Source organism: Coptis chinensis, chromosome 6 (genome assembly GCF_015680905.1).
Source record: "Coptis chinensis isolate HL-2020 chromosome 6, ASM1568090v1, whole genome shotgun sequence".
Lineage (NCBI taxonomy): Eukaryota > Viridiplantae > Streptophyta > Magnoliopsida > Ranunculales > Ranunculaceae > Coptis > Coptis chinensis.
The window spans coordinates 68,172,482-68,194,584 of record NC_141461.1 but is presented as its reverse complement, the minus strand read 5'-3'; the positions used below and the strand labels follow the sequence as shown (position 1 = coordinate 68,194,584).

General features: G+C 36.0%; 1 protein-coding gene and 1 non-coding gene across 2 annotated transcripts; both read right to left on the bottom strand.

Annotated features, from left to right (window-relative positions):
• Positions 1-2,443: 2,443 nt before the first annotated feature.
• LOC147494103 (small nucleolar RNA R71) lies at positions 2,444-2,547 on the bottom strand. Its single transcript, XR_015200475.1, has one exon. It is a non-coding gene; the product is annotated as a small nucleolar RNA R71 (small nucleolar RNA).
• Positions 2,548-18,305: 15,758 nt separating this feature from the next.
• On the bottom strand, positions 18,306-19,157 carry LOC147494102 (uncharacterized). The gene has a single exon (XM_086568034.1). It carries the CDS (start codon positions 19,155-19,157, stop codon positions 18,306-18,308), a length of 852 nt encoding a protein of 283 aa, XP_086424160.1.
• Between the last annotated feature and the right edge of the window lie 2,946 nt (positions 19,158-22,103).

The following is a 22,103-nucleotide window of genomic DNA, read 5'->3' as shown; positions in this document are numbered from 1 at the left end:
ATATATATATTTTTAAATAAAACTACTTTCCTTCAACTGGGTTGGGCTTTGCAGCTACTGATAAGAGCCCAAAACTGTAGTTTTAACCCTTTAATAATATTACATTTAGACCAATTATGCTTATAATAAATAAGAGTTAGTATTGTTTATGTACGTTTGTGTATTTTAGGTATTGGAGTTAAATATGTAAAGAAATATGTCACTTTTGCAAGAGAAAAGAGCAAAAGTTGGTTGCTAAGATGTGCTATGGTTAAAGCCTAAGTTTCAAGGAGAAAAAGACTTTTTAAAGCCCAGTCAAAGCTGAAAAGTCAAAGTCAACGGACAGAAATAGTGTAAAAAGGTTAACAGAACTTCCACAGGTCCTATCTTTGGACTCAAATCTCGGAATTGGGCCTACTATATGTCAAGATGACTGGATCGGAAAGATCTTTCTAATGGTCTAGGCCTTGATCCAATTACAAGAGTAAAGGTGGACAAAAATATTGTTGTAGTAATTTACAAGTAATTAGGTTTTGGGCTTGATTTAATGGTTCCAAAGCCCATGCATGAAATTGTAAACCTAACCCTCTCTTATATTAAGAGGGTTAAGGCTAAACAAAGCTTGACTACTCCCTTCTTTAGTTTAGTTGTAAATTAGGGTTTTCTCTCTTAGACTCTCTCCCATTAGATAATAAATTAGTTTTCTCCTTTAGTTTTAAAACCTAGTTATTATTTTATTAGCCTAACCACCATTAATTCAATCCAAACTATTTCCAATATAAGTGTTCTTTAATTATGTTCTTTTCCTTATTATTATGTTCATGATAGTCTAATGAATCATAGCTAAACCTCCATTAGAGGGGTTTGATTAAAACTTTGATGAAGACTTGATGTGTTAGTATAGAATAGTTGTAGTAAGATATTCCACTCTAGAAGGTAGTTAATTCACCATGAGAATGGGTTTCAAATGCCTCACATGCTAATTATTAGTTGGTAGAGATGCCATGAATAATTAGGGATAAAAATACCTAATCTTTATGTGAATACAAAAAGATTAGCATTGCAACAACTCAGTACTAGCATATTAATTAGGGATTAATCAAGGTGGAATCAAATCCCCCTTATCTCTTCTTCTCATTCATCTTCTCATTAAATCCCCCTAATCTCTTCTTCTCATTCACACCATTGCTCTCATTGATATTGTAGAATTGTTTAAGTTAGTGATTCTGTTACGTTCTAAATTACTAGGAGTGGAACGAAATCTTTGCTCACGTTATTGCATGATAATTGAGAGTAGAAATTTTGATTAAAAGAATGAAATTCTAGCTTTCTTTTTCCTAGCATAAATAATTATTCATAGGATAGAAACTTGATTTATTTTACATTTTATCAAATGGTGTCGCTACCGTCTTAGTTGTTTTAAAATTAAATTCCCTTAGTTTTTCACGTCTACTAATATCCCACTTCACCCACCCACCCAATTGTTTGTGTTCTCACTGTGTTTATTTTTTTCAGAAAAAAATGGGATTTTTGCTCCTGGAAGTCGACTTGTTTTTTTTTTTTTTGAAACATCACTTTGAAAGCGCCTGCGCCCTAATAACTTTATTTCTGAATGCGCCCACCCTCTTGTTACTGGATTTTTTTTTTTTTTTTGGAACAGTACTTTGAGTGCGCCCGCGCCCTTGTTTACTCTATATTTGAGCGCACCCGCTCCCCTTCTGAAGAAAGCCCGATTCACAGGTTAGTTACAGGCTCTCTTTTTGTTCAAGTTATTTTTTATATTCAGTGTTCCGACCTTCTTCAATACACTGAGATTACGTATAAAAGGCGCAATTCATATGCGTAGCAAGGAGGCATTCAGGTACTCCTTCTTTCACTCCTCGTCTTTTCTGTCAGAGGAGTTTTAATTCTAGTATATCAGGTTGTTGTTTGATTGTTGTTAGTTTTTTTTTTTTTTTTTTTTTTTTTTTTATATTGGCCTTAACCTTGCATGAGATTAAGGTCTGGTAAGAGTAAACCATCTAACGTTATCTATCGTAAACGTCAACGCACACGCCTATCTAAAATACCACACACTACACTTGCATTAATGGCTGAAGAAACAAAGACTCCTCTCTTTGATTTTTACAAAGTCCTAAACGATAGCCCTAAGTCATGCATTGTTCCTGCAAACCTAGTGGGGGATTTTCGAATTCCCTTGAATATATTTAATTTGTTACCAGTTTTTCATGGGTTAGACCACGAGAAGCCTTATCAACATATGCGTAGGATAGAACAAATTCTTACCACATTTCATCATCCTACCGTAGGTTCGGAACAAATTAAACTGAGGGTGTTTCCTTTCACGGTAGCCGATAAGGCGATATCTTGGTTAATTGCCCAAACGCCTAATTATGTGGACTCATGGGCCAAACTTGTTCAATTGTTCATGGAACAGTTTTACCCAACACTGAAGACAGATGAAATACTTCAAAAGATTTATTTCTTCCGCCAAAATCCTCATGAATCCTTTTCAGAGGCCTGGAATCGTTTCACTGATCTTCTCATCGAGTGTCCACATCATAACCTTGCGAAAGACATGCTTGTTTGTGCCTTTTTTAAAGGGCTTTTACATCATCATAAAGAGGTCCTTGATATAATGACTGGGGGTAGTTTCCTTAGTAAAGGAGCCTCAGAGGCTTATAGGTTTTTAGAAGATCAATCTAAGCATAATAATAACTACGGGGGTAACGCCATCCCCCGCTCCGCTAATTCTTCTTCCACAGCTAAGGCTGCCAGTATGTTTGAGGTTAAATCTAATCCCAAGCTTAGAACTCTAATTGAATCTCTCACAAAAAAGGTAGAAGTCATTTCTGTTCAACAAAAGCCTACTCCTGTCATGAACGTCAACTCTATTCCACGTAATTTTTGTTTGAGTACTGAGCATCTTGACTCCTATTATCCTCTCGTCTATGAACAACCATCTGCACAGCTAGACAATGTTTGCTCCATTAATAGCTAACCTAACATACCTTGGAGACAAAACACCAACTTCGGTTGGCAAAATAATCATCAAGTTACATCTCTGGGTTTAATAATCAAAATGTTAGGCATGCAAACAATTACAAAAATGTTCCACCAAATCAAGTACAAGGACAAAGTAATTACAATAATTACAATAATTATAATAATAATAATAAAGGTATCATCTCGGTTAATAACAACTATCACAATCCACCCGTTAATAATCAACGTGAGATAATTCCTGTCACACCACCTGTGACCATTACACATCCACAACCGGATCATTTCCTATATGCAAGCTCAACAACATATTTTACAATCCATACAACAACCTTATAATATTTAACTCAAGATAAATCCCAACCTAAAGGTGTGTTTCTAGGTTAGGCTATACCTAATCCTAAAACACCAAACACAGCCTTTGAAGTAACCGGTAATATTAGTAAAGAAATTTTAAATGTAGGTGAGTTAAATGCCATCACCACTCTTTGTTATGGCAGAATGGTTGATAACACCGTAACTATGCCCATTGTTACACCACCAGTGGTCATTGAAAATGAAAATTTACTAGATACCGAAATAGAAACTGAAGATCCCCCTGTAGAGGTACCAGTTAAACCACAACCCAAGAAAAAAATGGCCAAGGTTAGAACTCCTATTGATCCATATGCTAAATATAGAGAGAAACCACCGTTTCCCTAGAGACTAGCCATGTTAAACAATGATACAAATTTTGATGAGATTAGAGAAGTTTTTAAAAATATAATGGTAAACCTACCTTTTCTTGAACCTATTAAACAATTACCAAAACATTCTAAGTTTCTAAAAGAGTTATGCACTACTAGGCAAAAACAAATATTCCAAAAGATGCCTTTTTAACTGAACAGTTTCCCACTCTATCTAAATATAATTGAATTGTAAAGTACAAGGACCCTGGTCGTCCTACTGTACAATGCACCTTAGGTGATACCCACACGACGACTGCGCTATTAGACCTGGGGGCGAGTGTTAACTTACTCCCTTATTATCTATATAAATAAATATGTCTACAAGAGATGCAACCAACTAAAATGATGTTGCAATTAGCTGATCGTTCTATTAAGTATCCTAAGGGTGTTGTTGAAAACGTGCTTGTAAAAGTTCAAGACTTTTACTATCTAGCCGACTTCATTATCCTCGACACAGAAGTCGCTAACGACTCTGTTCCTATCATCTTAGGGCATCCTTTCTTGGCAACTGCCAACGCGCTTATAAACTGACGCGATGGTTCGATGTCCATGTCCTTTGGCATCTTTCTGTTAAGGTAAATATTTTCAAAATGATGCAGCAGTTACCCGATACGACTATCGATGGAGAAGTTATCATGATCGAGAGCTTAGCTCAAGATTATTTCAATAACACGTTTCCAGAGAATCAAATGCACCAATTCCTTACCTTCGGAAGTTCCAACTTCGACGATGACTCCTACGTAGAGGAAGTAAACGTCCTTTTTGAGTCTACTCCTATCTTAGATCCTTCTGTAGCTTCATCTTCTGAGTTTGAAGACCTCTTACCTAAACAAGTCTTCACTACTCAAGACGAGGACCCTCCGGAAACCTTTTTACCCATTCCTCCCTCCCCTATGTTTAAACCTCTTCCTGCTGAGTTGAAATATATCCAGCTTGATCCAGATGGTAGTCATCCGGTGATCAAATCTTCTCAGTTATCTATTGATGAAGAGGCACATTTGATTAGGGAATTGAACATCACTTTGCGATTGGTTGGTCCCTAGACGACATTAAGGGGATTGACCCTAGTGTATGCACGCATTGCATACACTTGGAGGATAATGTGAAGACTTCATGTGAACCTCAGTGTCGTTTGAACCTTGCCATGATAGAGGTGGCCAGGGAAGAAGTCTTACGGTTACTCGATGCGGGTATCATATATCACATCTCCGATAGTGAATGGGTAAGCCCCATTCACGTAGTTCCTAAAAAATCTAGGGTTGCCGTTATGCATAATGCTGTGGGGGAATATGTTTCCACACGAGTTCCCATAAAATGGAGGATCTGTATTGACTACAGACGCTTATATGCCATGACACGGAAGGATCACTTTCTTTTACAATTTATAGATCAGATGCTTGAACGTCTAGTTGGTCATGCTTATTATTATTTTTTAGATGGCTACTCTAGCTATTTTCTGATCATTATTGATCCTAATGACCAAGACAAGACTACCTTCACATGTCTTTTTGGAACTTATGCCTATAAATGAATGCTTTTTGGCCTTTGTAATGCTCCTAGCACATTCAAGCGGTGTATGCTTCATATTTTTAGTGACATGGTGGAGCGCTTCATGGAAGTTTTCATAGATGATTTTTCTCTCTATGGAGACTCTTTCAGTGAATGCATGTCCAACCTTTCCAAAGTATTGACACAGTGTGAGGAGAAGAATCTGGTTTTAAATTGGGAAAAATGTCATTTTATGGTAAAAAGAGGAATAGTGCTAGGTCATATTGTATCTAGCGATGGCATAGAAGTAGATAAGGCCAAATTAGATAAAATAACGTCCCTACCTATACCACGGACTATACGTGACATTAGAGCCTTTTTAGGCCATGCAGGTTTCTATAGGTGTTTTATCAAGGATTTTTCAAAATTTGCTAGGCCTTTAACTAATATGCTTTTAAAAGATGCCATCTTTGATTTCAATTATGACTGTAAATATGATTTTGAAACTTTAAAAGCCGCTTTAACATCTGCACCGATTATATAGCCTCCCGATTGGTCTAAACCTTTCGAGCTTATGTGTGACGATACCGATTATGTTGTTGGTGTTATGTTAGGCCAAAAACTAGATGATAAGTCCACCGTTATTTATTATGCTAGTAAAACTTTAAATGATGCTCAAAGAAATTACACTTCTACGGAAAAGAAATTTTTAGCTGTGGTTTATGCTTTAGATAAGTTTCGTCCTTATTTGGTTGGTATAAAGACCTTAGTCTATATTGACCATACAGCTCTTAGGTATCTTCTCGCCAAGAAGGATGCTAAACAGAAATTGATCTGATGGATTCTTCTCCTGCAAGAGTTTACCCTAGAAATTAAGGATAAACGAGTGGTCAAAAATGTAGTTGTCCGATCACTTATCTAGACTAACCAATGACAGTGATAGTGATTCTGAGTCCATACCTGATTCTCTTCTTGATGAGCATCTTTATTCTATTTTTTCTTCACCTTGGTATGCCAATATTGTGAATTATTTAGCTTATGATATTTTTCCTGATGTTTGGTCAAGAAATGAACGTAAAAGATTTTTTTGCCAGAGTTAAGTTATACTGTTGGGATGAGCCATACCTTTTTAAGTATTGTGCAGATCAGATTATTTGTCGTTGTATTCTCCAGTGGGAATATAATGAGGTTTTATCCTTCTACCATGACTAAGAGTGTGGTGGCCATTTTAGTGGTATGAAAACGGCAGCTAAAGTTTTGCAATGTGGTTTTATTGGCCTACCTTTTTAAAGATGCCCAAGTTCATTGCAGGATGTGTGTTTGTTGCCAACAACTTGGGCGTATCACTAAAAGTAATATGATGCCTTTAAATCCCATTATGGTAGTGGATTTTTTTTTATGTATGGGGCATTGATTTCATGGGTCCTTTTCCTGTTTCCCACAGTTTTATTTATATTCTTGTTGCCGTGGACTACGTTTCAAAATGGATAGAGGCCATGGCTTGCCGTAGCAATGACCATAAGACAGTTGTGTTTTTTGTTAAGGAGTACATTTTCTGTCATTTTGGCATCCCTAAGGCCATCATCAGTGATGGAAGAACGCATTTTTGTAATAGAGTTGTTGCTTTAGTTAAGAAGTACGGAGTTACTCATAAGGTGACAACTCCTTATCATCCACAAACTAGTGGCCAAGTAGAAGTCTCTAATAGGGAAATTAAAAAAATATTAGAAACAACAATCAATCCTGATCGAAAAGATTGGTCTAAGCATCTAACAGATGCCTTATGGGGAGTATCGGACGACTTTTAAAACTCCTATAGGAATGTCTCCCTTTAGACTTGTGTTTGGAAAATCTTGTCACTTGCCCGTTGAATTGGAGCACCGTGTTATGTGGGCTATAAAAAACCTGAACTTCAATTTTGATGAGGCAGGTGTAAAGCGCAAATTGAAATTAAATGAGTTGGAAGAAATCCGTAACGATTCTTATAATCTCACGAAGGATTATAAAGCTAACATAAAATGTGTTCATGATAAACATATTTTGCGTAAAGAGTTTGTAGTTAGTGAAAAGGTTTTGCTTTACAACTCCCGTTTGCATATTTTCCCAGGGAAATTAAAAACCTGTTGGTCTGGTCCTTTTCTGGTTACTGAAGTCACCCCTTATGGGGCAATCACCTTGGTAAATCCTAAGGACAACAGTACCTTTTAAGTTAATGGCCAACGTTTAAAACATTTTTATGAGTTAATGTCCCCAGATGTGGAGGATGTCCTTTTATAGGGCCCTGTCTATGAGGACTGACTTTTGATGTTTGGTGTACTTCCTTTCATTTCCATATATTGGTAAGTGCACCATGAAGGTAACCGGGCCCTCCCTTTGGAGTGTGTGGTTGTAAGTACCGGATCCTAAGTCTTGCATGTTTTCTCAATTTTGAGTCATGTTTCTCTATGGAGTAATTTATGTCTTTATTGTTTTATTGTTTTCCTTTATATTAAACCTTATTCATAAAAGAAAAAAATATATTAAAACCCTATAAACAATAATCTAGCAAGTCTCGGGAATCTGACTTTAAAAGTCCCCACGTTTTAAACAAAATTTTCTAAACCCTGTTTTCAAAAATTTGTTTAGGGGTGGGGTGTTTGGTCTTTCCTATTCTTGATCACTCAACTTCTTATTCTTGTTGGTTATGTCGTTTAATCGTACTTTGATTCGGGTTGATACTATCTATGAATTTAGATTTCTTTTGATCATATAACTTATGTTATTCACGCATTTTGAGGCATTTTCCATCTTCTTATATGTCAACCACGGTTAGATTTTAGTTTTTTTTATAGATCATTAGATTGTACTTTCTCTACTGATCGTTTTTATAGCTCATTTGCAAAAATCGGACCGTTAACGAATCAGGAATTTTAGTTTTAAGTTTTACGAGGCTTAGGACAGGATGGTTATTACAGATTTGTTTTCGGCTTGGGCCCAAACGATTTTAAACCCTACGCGGTCACGTGCCATGCACATGACTCCCTTTTAAAAACCCCCACGCGATTTTCTTCTTTTCTTCCTTGCCTCCATTCCCGACCAAAGAAAAACCTTGAGAGCGCACGCCCTTTGGGCCAGACAAACTTGAGCGCGCCCGCGCTCTCTAACCTCCATACAAACCTAGTTCAATTTTCGATCGAGTGATTCAATCACTACCCCCCACCTTACATTCACCACAAATTTCAACTCCAAAACGCAATGGCTCCTCAAACCCCAAAGATTCTTCCGGAACAAGTTTTTACTGCTCAACAATTTTCACCCTTTTTCGGCACCGAAATGTGTATTAGGAAGTGGAATGGGTTGTGGTATTCTATGGATAATTTTTATCACATTGATTTGGTGTTTGATTTTTATAAGAAGAGGGAGATTGAGGGTCGTAAGATTTTTGTAAGGTTGAATGGTAGTCGGAAGGAATTGACTATAGTAGTGTTGTCTGAGATTACTGGCATTGAGCAAAGAGACATCAAAGTCACAATGCAGGAATCTCAATTTGGTGGAATCGGTCCTTTGATGGCGAGACTCAGATTGGAAGGACAAGATAACCCCGGGTTCGCATTGTGTTTCGCCGACGCGTCTTTGAGAAAAAACCAGCTGGCTATGGCTCAGTGGGTTGGTAGGAATGTTATTACTAACACAAAGATAACTGACATCAATTTGAGTTGTCTGCACATTTTCTAGACCCTTCAGGAAAAGAGGTATGGGTTTTGCATCCTTGACTTTTTGTTAAATGAGATTAGAGCAGTTGGTAAATTAACCGTAACCTTCCCTACATTGATTACGAAGGTTATGTTGTACTGGGGATATGTTTCGAAGACTGGTAGGGTTAAGTTAAAGTTGCATGAAAATGCATGCATTTATCATAAATGTATTCAGAGGGATTAGCATTTGCCTGAGGTTTTGGGTGCTGAGATGGTATCGGATGAGGAAGATGAGGAAGACACAACATGTTTTGATGCAAATGCTTTGGAAAGGGCTACTATGGATATAGGCCGCGTCTCATTACTTCATCGTGGCCTGCGAACTCTCCATAACGAGTGTGAGACGATTCGTACAGGCCAACGTTCTTTGCGTGACCTCCGTGAGGCTATTCAGACTAAGCAAGGTACTATTATTCGTAGCTAAGCAGACTTCCAAGCTAGGGGTGTAAAATGGGCGGGCCAGCCCCTTTATCAAATGCTATGATTTGGGGCGGGCTGGGCCCTATGAGGGGGGGCCAACACTTGAATTATACAGCCCTTGCCCTCACCTCAGCCCCCTTTAGAAAACTGTGGGCCGGGTCTTGGGCCGGGTTGTACAACTTGTCAATTATTCAAAACTCTTGAATACAACTTGTTTAGACTTCATTAACATATTTGGTTTTTATCAGATTTCATTAACTGATTAACATATTCATTACAAAAATTCTTGAAAACCTATCAAACTTCATTAACATATACAATAGAATATATTCTATAGGATAGAGATATATCCATATAATACAGCTGTATCCTATAGAATATATTCACATATTCTAACAATATATTCATTACAAGAGAGAGAACCTCCATCAAGGACATTATACGTACAACTAAGGGTATTATACGTAATTTTGTTTAGAAAATCTAAATATCAATGAGGGCCTTAATACGGGCTTTGTGAGGGCTTTAGAGGGTCGGGCTGAGGGCTGCCCTCATGTTTCCATATCTAGGCCCTTACCCTCCCCTCAAAACATGAGGGTCGGGCCGGCCCTGCCCTCAAATTGCATGCGGGCTTAAAATTGAGGGCTTTTTTTGTCTATGGGCCGGGTCGGGTCGGGCGGGCCGAGGGCTTGAGGGCCGTTTTTACACCCCTATTCCAAGCTAACGTGAAGACTCTCGTCCAAAGTAATAATGAGCGTTGGGAAGCCATGGATGTTTTTATGGAGCAACATCGCACGTTTCAAGTAGAAGTTCTACGATGCCTACCACCTCATGATGGTTCTTCTTCGGCTGACTTTGGAAGGCATAAGCGTCGTCGACGCAAGATAGATGACTCTGGCCCTTCCTCATCTCGTGGCTAGTTTTTTTTTTAGTTGTATTGTTGTTTTTAGGAATATTTCCCTATCTTAGTAGAATTTTTATTCCCAGTTGTTTAGTTAAGTAGTTAATATTGGATTATGTATTTGGTTGTTATTTGAATTTCAAGTTAATTAATTTTTTGTTCAAGCATGCTATCTATTTTTTATGAATCCCACCTTTCCGACTTGTTTGGGGGTGGCATTATTGTTTAGTATTGTATTTACCATACCCATATGTTTTTGAAGTTAATATTGCAATATTGGAAGAATATAGTCTATATATGAGCATGCTGCTAATGTGGTGTAGCTAGAATTAGCTACCCTTGGTTTGTGCAACCTTAAGGATTAGAAATTGGATGATTGCTATTTTTAATTCCAGACGAAAAGCTATCGGTTTGATTTTTGACTCTGCATCTCGTCTGTTTCTATTTTGGATTTAGAAAATTTTCTTTTCCATCATCTTGCCTTAACAATTTAGGGAACTTGGTTTAAGAAACTAGTGCTCTATAAATACATGGCACACCATATACTTCACACTACACCATTATTTTTTATCACACAAGCACCTCTCAATTTCACCTCGCAATTCATACCACAAACAATACTCGGAGCGCGCACGTCCTCTCCCTTACCTTATAACAGAGCCTGCCTGCACCCAAGGTCTTAGATCACAGAATTTTCTTTTTTCAGAATTGAGGGCACCCGCCCCCTTCCATAGGCCATTCTGAGCGCTCCTGCTCCCTGACCTCAACATACCTCAAGTTATTTTTTCTGGGGTTTTCCGCACTCACTTCAAGGAGTTTTGTAGTGTATTTGTTTGCTATGAAATCTCCTCAAATCATACCAAAGCAGTCCTTTGAAGAATTGCTCGAGGGTGACACTTATGGATACTGGTTCCACGATAGGATTGTGCAGTCAGGATGGCAGACTTTATTGGTAAGTGCCGATGACTCTTATTCTCCTAAACTTACTGCTTATTTCTATGATAATTGTAAGTTCTTTTATCAACCAAATGGGGAACAAGTGTTCTCTATCACCATTGATGATATAATAATGGATTTCAGCAAGTTTTTGGTAGCCTTTGCTGTTGGGATGCATATGCCTGCACCATAAAACTTTTGGGGCTATATGTCTGATAATATATACCTATATAACTATGAGTATTTCCATGAGACTTATGGGGCGGAGATTTTTTGTGTAGAGGACCAAGGGCATTTTAATGTAGCCCTTGGTAGCCTATCCCTTAACGTAGGCACTATCATGTTATTTATCATGCTGAATATCTTAGGGGAATGGCAGTTTTCTTTTGCGAATAACGCTGTTGGTTACGTCTTCCTTGCTTTAGCTTAGGGACGTATGCTATATGACATTCCCTAGACCTTAGTGTCTAGTTTAACACGAGCCCATAGTATGAAGCATAAGTACCTTCTTATGCCTGTCTTGGTTTGCCGCATCATGGTATGTTTCTTTCCTGATTTTACATTCCGCTACACGGATTGGGTTGGGGTTGACATTATGCGACCCACCAATTGCATTATATGCTCTTTTCGTGCTATGACTTGGCCGGGGTGGGGGATACAACCTCATTGGGTTGCCCCTTACACCCCATCAAACCGAGTGACGTTTAACAGGTTAGCACGGGTTGATGATAAATGGCATGAGGTCTGGCAAATTATCATGGCTTGGCAGGATGCAAAGGAACCTCACTTCTTTATAGAAGAGGAGGATAACGCTTAAATGTTGGATATGAGGTAAGTTTTACTTTTTGTTTGTGTCTGCTTATGTCACAAGCAATTTAATTTTTGTTATTCCTATAACGGGTGAAACTCATATAGAGTTGCGTCTATTTTTCTTTACCTAAATTAGTATGTTATGAATTTGTTTTGTAGGTGTTCTAAAATTTTCACGCGTTTCCATGGTATTTTCTATCCTTCTTATTTCTATACTTTGAGGACAAAACATGTTTTTGTTTGGGGATGACATAGAAACACGCGTAATTTAAGGCACCTATTAGGATATTTAAGGCATATATATATATATATATATATATATATATATATATATATATATATATATATATAATATGCACTTTTTTTAAAATTTTTTTTTTAAAATAATAAAAAGTATTTATACTATGCACTTAGGAATATTGGTATTGTTTATTTTCTGTGATGATAGTAGTCTAGAAGTTTCACTTTAGCTCTTAAATTAGAATAGTTTTTAGAAATTTAATTAGGTTAATATGTAGGTAATAGTCATTGCATCTTTCCATAAATATATTACATGAGCATCTATGTTTGTATTAGCAGTAAGTTTATGAAATCTAGGCTAGAGTACTTATTCTACAAATCCTGTGAGAATATAGCCTTAAAGCCTTATATAAGTGAAATATTTGAGTAATGACACAAGGGAGAAGTAAATTCCGAATAGAAAAATCACACATCCACTTACTTGATCACTATACCATATCCTAAGCTAGAATTTAGGCCCTTTTTGGATTAATATAGCTAGAAATTCAAACCTATATGAAGTTATTATTTGCTAGTCTCTCCTCTGAGCCTTTCTTTAGCCTTTTCATAAAACACAATCCTTTATCCTTTTACAAAAACAAAATAAAAATAAAATCAGCCTATCTATTTTTGAATGAGTCTGAGAAGTAGGATGAAATGAAGAAAAGAAAAGATAAAGACCTGTGGAACACCAATAATTTATTAGTTGCTTCAAATAAGAAAAGAAAAGAAAGTTTCCATCCAAAATATATAAAATAAAAAGTTAGAACTCCAAAAATAGAATCGAATGAGTCCAAAGCCAAAAGAAAAAGAAAAAAATGGCTAAAGATGGAAACAAAGTAAGAACATGGTTTTCTCTAGTTACATATTTTGAAGACTCTATTATCTCAGACTTGTCCTTTTGAATATCCGTTTCCTTCCTTCTTAAAACCATCACCTAATCCCCATAACACCAAATGAAGACCTCTAGCTCAATTAGGAATAGGTTAGTGTGATAGTAAGTGGCAGATGTGTTTGATCGACTTTGGCTTCCTTGTATGTCACTGAGTTGTAAGAAAAAGTGTGCCTACTGTATATTGGAGTGAGCAAAACTTGAGTGGAAAAATCAGAGTGTTTTTGTCTTGACATATTTGTGAGGAACTACTTAAGGATGCTATTCCAAAATTTTGTGAGGAACTACTTAAGGACGCTATTCCAAAATTTCAAAAACAGACCTGTTATTTCATTTCATATCATAGTTCAATATATATATATATATATATATATATATATATATATATATATATATATATATATATATATATATATATATATGTTTATCTGTAGATTATTATTATGCACGTATTAGCTTAGGTTTTGAATTGATTATTCTGTATTCATTGCTAGTGAAATGTATAGATATCTGAGAATAAATAAGGAAACAGTAATTTTATTTCTTAGTCATTGTAGTATAGATGAAGTTTGTGATTACCTTCTCTGGAAAACTCTCACAAGGCTATAACTCGTCTACTAGGGAATTCCTAGTGGTTTAAGGCTTTATGGCATATGGTCAATGCAATTGCACTTGGCGGAACGAGAATAGTTAGAACTCCATTTTTGGTCACTTATTTTAATTTCTCATATTTGGTTGAGGACAAGCAAAATGCTATTTGGGGGTGGTTTGATAAGAGCCCAAAATTGTAGTTTTAATCCCTTAATAATATTACATTTAGACCAATTATGCTTAAAATAAATAAGAGTTAGTACTGTTTACGTACGTTTGTGTATTTAAGGTATTGGAGTTAAATATGTGAAGACATATGTCACGTTTGCAAGAGAAAGGAGCAAAGGTTGGTTGCTAAGAAGTTCAATGGTTAAAACCCAAGTTTCAAGGAGAAAAAGCCTTTTTAAAGCCCAGTCAAAACTGAAAAGTCAAAGTCAACGCAGGCAGAAATAGAGTAAAAAAGTCAATAGAACTTCCATAGGCCGTATCTTTGGACTCAGACCTCGGAATTGAGCCTACTATATTTCAAACGACCAACTTGGAAAGAGATTTCTAATGGTCCAAGCCTTGATCCAATCAGAGGAGTAAAGGTAGATGAAAAGACTATTGTAGTAATTTCTAGCAGAGAAACCCTTTCTAGACTTAAATAATTAGGTTTTGGGATTGATTTAATGGCCCAAAACATAGCTCCAAAGCCTATGCACAAAATTGTAAACCTAACCCTCTCTTACATAAAGAGGGTTAAGGCTAAATAAAACTTGGCTACTCCCCTCTTTAGTTTAGTTGTAAATTAGGATTCCCTCTCTTAGACTCTCTCCCATTAGATAATAAATTAGTTTTCTCCTTTAGTTTTAAAACCTAGTTATTATTTTATTAGCCTAGCCACCATTAATTCAATCCAAGCTATTTCTAATACAAGTGTTCTTTAATTATGTCTTTTTCTCCTTATTATTATGTCTATGATAGTCTAATGAATCATAGCTAAACTTCCATTAGAGGGGTTTGATTAAAGCTTTGATGAAGACTTGATATGTTAGTATAGAATAGTTGTAGTAAGATATTCCACTCTAGAAGGTAGTTAATTCACCATGAGAATAGGTTTCAATTGCCTCACATGCTAATTATTAGTTGGTAGATATGCCATGAATAATTAGAGATAAAAATACCTAATCTTTATGTGAAAACAAAAAGATTAGGGTTGCAACAACTCCGTACTAGCATATTAGAGATTAATCAAGGTGAATCAAATCCCCCTAATCTTTTCTTCTCAATCACATCTTCTCATTAAATTTCCATAGAATAATTTAGAATATCTTAATTAGTTACTTTTACCATATTAGTATAATTAAACCATTGTTCTCCTTGATATTATAGAATTGTTTAAGTTAGTGAATCTTTTACGTTCTAAACAACTAGGAGTGGAACGAAATCTTTGCTCACATTATTGCATGATAATTGAGAGTAGAAACTTTGATCAAAAGAATGAAATTCTAGCTTTCTTATTCCTAACATAAATAGCCTGTTGTTATTCATAGGATAGAAACTTGATTTATTTTATATTTTATCAGCTAGTATCTCGTCCGTTGTCTAAAGCTGTCTCTTCTAGGGTTATGGTGAATAACTTGGATTTCTTAAATACCACGGCCCACAGACGATAGTCCATTTGTCAAGATATATTCAGACAAGAAACACTAGAGTTTGATGTTTCACTGTGTTGGCTTGCAACTTCAATTGTTGAAAAGATCCTAAATGTAATTAAACTAGAAAACAATAATACTAAACTACGATGCAACTAAATTAAGAATGAAATAAGAAGAATAAAGATTCGACTAACCTGGATGGTAGATCTTGTCTTCGATATATCCTTCAAGCTTCTCTCTTTCTCAAAAGGATGGATGATGCGACTAAAATTATCTCACGATCCAAAGTTCTAATTTTGAAAGAAAAAGTTAAACATAAACAACTTAAAACGGCAGCGGCGCTATTTGACACACACTCCTTTTGTGTGTATGAGATGGTATATGGATGATGGTCGTTGAACAAAATAGAAGCGTATCAAAACCTAATTATCCCTCAATGAGTAAAGGATGAGTAGGATATCGTTCCACTTTTAAGTGTATGTTATGTGAAGGACAATACTCGAAGGGGGTTTGAGGGATTAAAATCTATGATTGTAGATATTGTGAATTGCTTAAATAAACTAAACTAAACTATTGAGAATTTATAGGAGAGAGAATTCAAGAGAATAGAATCCATCGACACCTTTGATCTGTGACCTTTTGCTTCATGGTTGTTCTCACAAATAGACTACAATTAGGCAATCGAGCGAGTGTCCTCTTGGATGAAACATCATTAATAATTAACTCTACTTAAGGTTGTTCCTATGTTTATGCTATTAATATCTTCTTTCCTTTTATGTAAGCTTAGGCAGCCATTCAATGTATTACCAAGAGCAACATCAGGGAGTACTTCCTAATAAGGTAATTCAATGAATCACCACTTAAGGAAAACACAAAGAATACTTCCCCTAGGTAGCCACTCCCTAAGTTACCCCTTCTAAGGCAACACAAAGAATACTTTCCTAACTCCAAAGAACTACATTACTAGAAGAAAAGTAAAGAACACTAACATGATATTAATATTGCAAAACATAAACCTTATTCTATACTTCTATCCCCTGGTGTGGGAAATAGAACTAATAACTAAAAGAACTAATATAATTGGAGAACACCATAAACCAGAAGAATCAAACCCTAGGCACTAGCTTCATCTTCTCCCTTGAAAGAAAATATTAGCCTTCCATAAAGAAGGAAGAACACAAAGAACGAGAAGAAGAAGAGTCGAAGAACATAAGACTAGAAAGACTAATTTATTAAGACTCGGTTAGTTAAAACTGAATAATTTATTATTAATCTCTCTTTGCCTCAAGTTTTGGAGACAAGAATGTAAGTGAATTGGCGAGTTTCATGAGGCACTTAGGCCCTCTATTTATAGGGGTTATAATGAGTTCTAGAAACATCCCAAACCGTGGCTTGTTTCCTATTACAAATCGACTACTTTTAGACTTCAACCTCTTTTGAGAGTCGCGTCTGGATGCATGGAACTTGCATCCCAGATGCAAGAGTCACGTCTGGATGCACAAACCTTGTGTCCCAGATGCAAGAGTCTATTTTTCGTCTTTTGCTCCATCCTTCTTTCCTCTTTTGTGGGCTTTGGTCCAAGCAATGAATCCTTTTGCCTTGGGCTTCCAAATAGGCTTTAAAACAGGTCCAAGTCAAATCTTTCATAGCTTTAATTCCATGATTGTCCACGGGCTTCCCATGTGATCCTTAATGCTCTGAATTGCTCTGTTTTACCCTTTTTTCTATAATATTCTACAAAACTCCCTTTTTCACCTGTAGAATCATAAAACATAACTTACAAGCACGGTTATTCCACTAAGATGGCTAAACAAGAGGTATAATCGAGGGTTAAAATGCACTTTTTGAGAACTTATCAGTAGAACAATGAATAAGAAAAGTTGATGAAGTTCATGTTTTTAGCCATCAACCATTTTTTCCCATCTTAAGATTTAGGACGAACTTCAAATCAATAAACCAAGCTCCCATACAAACTACTACTTTCTTTCAGAGAACCCCTTTACCCCCCCGAAGTTGATCAAGCAAATCAACAATCTTGGGAAGAGGATATTTATTTTGAAAAATTTTCTTGTTCAAGTCCCTATAATCAATACACATATGATCAGCTCCCAAATGTATGTTTTATTACCCTTATATTACTGCAGTATAACTCTTCCTAAAGTTAATGAAAAGATAACTCATAGCTTTTATTGCCTTTTTCAGGTTACAGAGAAATTCAAACCACTTATCATAAAAGCTGTGTCTTAGCACCAAAAGGAGCCTTAATCACGCTTATTTTGAAGACCAGAAGCTGCTATGAAAAAGTGATGAAAAAGTCAAAGTCAACGGTCAAAGTCAAAGGTCAAAACCCTCAACTCAGAAGACCAGAGATGGAGGCCTTTATCTCAAAATATGGCATTCTCGAAAACCTATCTTGGGCAAGAAGAAATCAAAAACAAAAGCATAAAGTGAAGTGTGAGGTGTCTCAAATGTAATGGAGAAAGGCAAATTAGTAAAAGGCATAAAGTAAGGGTATATAATCTAAAAGTTAGGGAAAGAGAATGCACCTAGACTTAATCTAGTGTCATGTAGGATTTATTTTCTTATCTAGTTTTTAAATTAAGTCATTTACTTTCTTGTTTTTCAATTCAATCTTGTTCTTGTTTTTACATTTTCAATCAATTAATCAATCTTATTTCTTGTGTTATTTCTTCAATTAATCATTTTCTTTTATTTGCTTTCAAGTTTATGTCTTTTCAATCTTCAAAACAACTTTAGTTTTCAATGTTCTTCATAACTTAGAACCAAAAACTTGTCCTAACTAAGATCTTACCTTCTTTTCTTCAACTCCCAACCATTCAAACTCTAAACAATGTATGGTGAACCTCACTTCGTATAATCTTTTAAAGTTACTACCAGTACTAACTACAACTTCAACATACGGAGTGATCCATCCTTTTTCTTAACACACGTAATTGGTGCCCCCCATGGAGATGTACTACTCCTGATAAAACCCCGATCAAGTAGATCCTCAATCTGGGTCTTTAACTCTTGCAACTCTATTGGTGCCATATGGTATAGAGGTCGGAAAATAGGAGTAGTGCTCGGGACCAAATCAATAGAAAACTCAATCTCTCTAGCAGGAGGTAAACCAGGAATATCTCTTAATACATCAACAAAATCAGACACTACATGTATACCGTCAACTAGCGACACATCCCTTCCATTTTCCATAACCTCAACAAATGCGAGGTACGCCTCTGCTAGGAAATTTCTTTTTGTAGTAGCTATGACCACAAAGTCCTGTCCCTTAACCTGAAAGGTCACAGTCTTGGAAAAATAGTCCAACAAAACATGGAATGATGCTAACCAATCCATTCCTAGAAGAACATCAAACCCATACATGTCAAACACAATTAGGTTTGTTGACAATCGAAGCTCGTCATGAGAAACAGTCAAACGACGACACACCCTATCAAGAATCATAGATCTACCCAATGGTGTCACTATCTCTAAAGATGGTGTCAAAATATCAGAAGTAAGATCCAATTTCAATGTAAAAGAAACGACAATAAATGAATGACTAGCACTGGAAACAAAAAGTATTCTAGCAGGTTGAGAATGTACTAGAAAAATACCTTTTACTATTGCTCCATTAGCACCCTCATCACGAGTAACTATAACATAAACTCTACCATTTGGATGTGGTGCGGCTTGTCGCAATGGCACAGTAGCTGGAACCATAGTTCTGACCTCAGCTTGAACAAGAGCGTTCATATGATCCTGAGCTTGAAATCGTTCCTACTGATGATCATGTCTACCACCTTTGCCCCTAGTTTTGTCTCTGATTCTAGTTATGAAATTCTCTCCTAGAATTATTACAATCAGAAGTAATATGCCTCGTTCACCACATCGAGAATGCTCTTCATGAGGAAAAAATCTGTCTCCCTCTCGTGTTTGTCCATTATTTTGCCATCCTGTTCTCTGCTTTTCCATGGCTGAGAATTTTAGCTCTATTGATTTTGAGTCTTTTGTCCTTTACTATTACTATCATACTTATCATTCTTTTCCTTATTTGGATCTATCTTACTAGCCTCATTTGGTCTGTTATGAAGTATGTGATCTAGTTCCATAGTGCGAGCACACTCAACAACATCATTATAGGTCCTAAACTGTCGACCCTTCACTACTTTTCTAAGTGGACGAACAAGACCATCCTCGAACTTCATAGCCATCCATTCATCAAAAGATAAATATCCGATGCGAATCGAAGTAGTTATCTAAATTTTATGTCATATATACTAACTATCATACTACCCTGTTCTAATGTCATGAACTTTGTCAGTTTCATCGACCTTTTACTCTCTGGAAAATATTGTGCATCAAATCTTATGTAGAATTCAGTCCAAGAAATAGTATTCAGGTATTCTCCCACTGAGACAGATTCCCACCACTTGGATGCATCTCCAAATAGACTACAAACGACTAACTTTTGTTTTTGTATTTCATTGCAGTTAATACGGTGAAGATCTTTTTCATATCTTCTCTCTAATTATCAGCATCTCTGGGATCAATAGTACTGGAAAATTTCTCTAGGTTCAGTTTTATAAACCTCTCAACCATTTTCTGCCAAGCTTCATCATCGCGTTCCTAACCTCTTTGAGCCACTACCTTAACCCTATGCTCGCCTATCGGTTCCGTACCAATAGGTGGAACACCAGCTCTCTCAAAACTAATAACCCTATGAGTCATCTGAGCAAATGACGTAATCAAATTTTGTGCCCACTATGGTGGCTGCTCAGAATTAGGTTATGGTACTGCACCGCCTCTACCAACACTTGGTGCATTGTCGCCCCTACCTACGCCAAGTGCATTGGCCCATCTACCTTGTCGTGTTCGGTACCTTTATTCATTACCATAATGTTATGTTACATTTAATAAGAGAGAACATCAGTCACAAACCAACTAATCCCCAACCGAATTTTTCCAAGTAATTCTTATCTTGAATTACAACACAAACACTATCTTACTCATTCTCACGCATACTTAATAAATCGTTAATCATATGGGATGATCTGGACTCTTAACCAAAAACACGTACAAAAGACAATAACTAATAACAAGGTGGACAACCTTAACCAACAGACTCCCTAAAAGACCTTGAACCTTGTGCTCCGATACCAATTGTGTCACCCCAAAAATCTCTGTTCAATAGTTGGTCGGTTTAATTTCCAGAAATATCCAGAGTCTCACCCATAAAATAAAAAAGGACATTCCAAAAGAGAAATAAATAAATAAATAAACCAACATTTAAAACCTTTGACTTGAATACTCGTCTCAAAGAAATTTATTACATCCATGGTTCCATTAACAAATAATGAAATATAATAAGTCTTGAATAACACTAGACACCAAAATAAATCTTTCAAACTAAACTAAAGAACTCGAGCCCCAGATTATACCAAAACTCTAAGGGTGCGCTCCATGGGCTAAACGTTGCTCACCTATAAAAATAATAAATAGGGGCATAAATAAATGTGCTCAACAAGTAATCTCTAACAAGAACTATCATCCAAATCTAGTTAAAGAATACCACGATACTTACATACGTGTCAGAAGTACAAAAAAAATACAATCTTGATATATTTACAATGATTTAACCATAGGCTCATAATACTAGAGTGTCACCTCATTGGTATGTGATTAAAGCTTATTCATGTCGTCTTATTAATTATACTTTGCAGTAAAATAACATCCACCCCCCTGACTATACATATGGTATGGTAATTGTGGTCTTTCTGATCAGCTCCCAAATGTGCATTTTATTACCTTTATATTACTGCATTACAACCCTTCTTACGCATAATGAACAGACAACTCATAGGTTTTACTTTATTTTTTAGGTTACATGCCATTTCAGACCACTTATTATAAAAGCTGTATTTTAGCACTAAAATGAGCCTTATTAACGCTTATTATGAAGACTCAAGCTGCTATGGAAAAGTGTTGAAAAAGTCAAAGTCAAAGGTCAAAGGTCAAGGACTCAAAACCAGAGAACTGAAAGTCATGTCCTTAACTCTGAAGACTGGAGATGGATGACCTTGTTACAAAATAAGACTTGCTAATTAAAAAACCTAGCTTCCTCAAGAAGATATAGAAAAAGCAAAAGCAAAAGCATAAAGGAAAAGCAAAAAACAACATAGTGAGGTGTCCTGATTGTAGGGGGAGAGGGCAAATCAGTCTTTGGCAAAAGGTGTAATATAAAAGCCAAAAAGTAGGAGGAGAGAAGGTACATAGTCTTAATCTATGGTCATGTAGGAGTATAGTAGATTTCTATTTGAAGTCCTTTACATTTTCAAGTTTTTATTGCTTTATTTACTTTTTGTTTTTCAATTCAACTTTTCAATTCAAGTTTGTTCTTCAAGTTTCAATCTAAGTTTGTTCTTCATACAATTTTCCATTCAAGTTTGTCATTCAATCTTTAATCTAAGTTTTCATTTATCAATACTAGTTTTTTCGTTCAAGTTTTAGTCCAGTTTCAATACAAGTTTTAATTCTCTCAAAAACAAGTCATGAACTTTAAGAATACTACCTTCTCACTTTCATAAAATTCTATCAATCCATCTCCAAAAATCTATGGTGAACCTCAAATTTATACTCACCACTATACAACTACTTCACTTTCCACCAATTCCAAACCCCATATTCCCCTGGTCAAGTAAT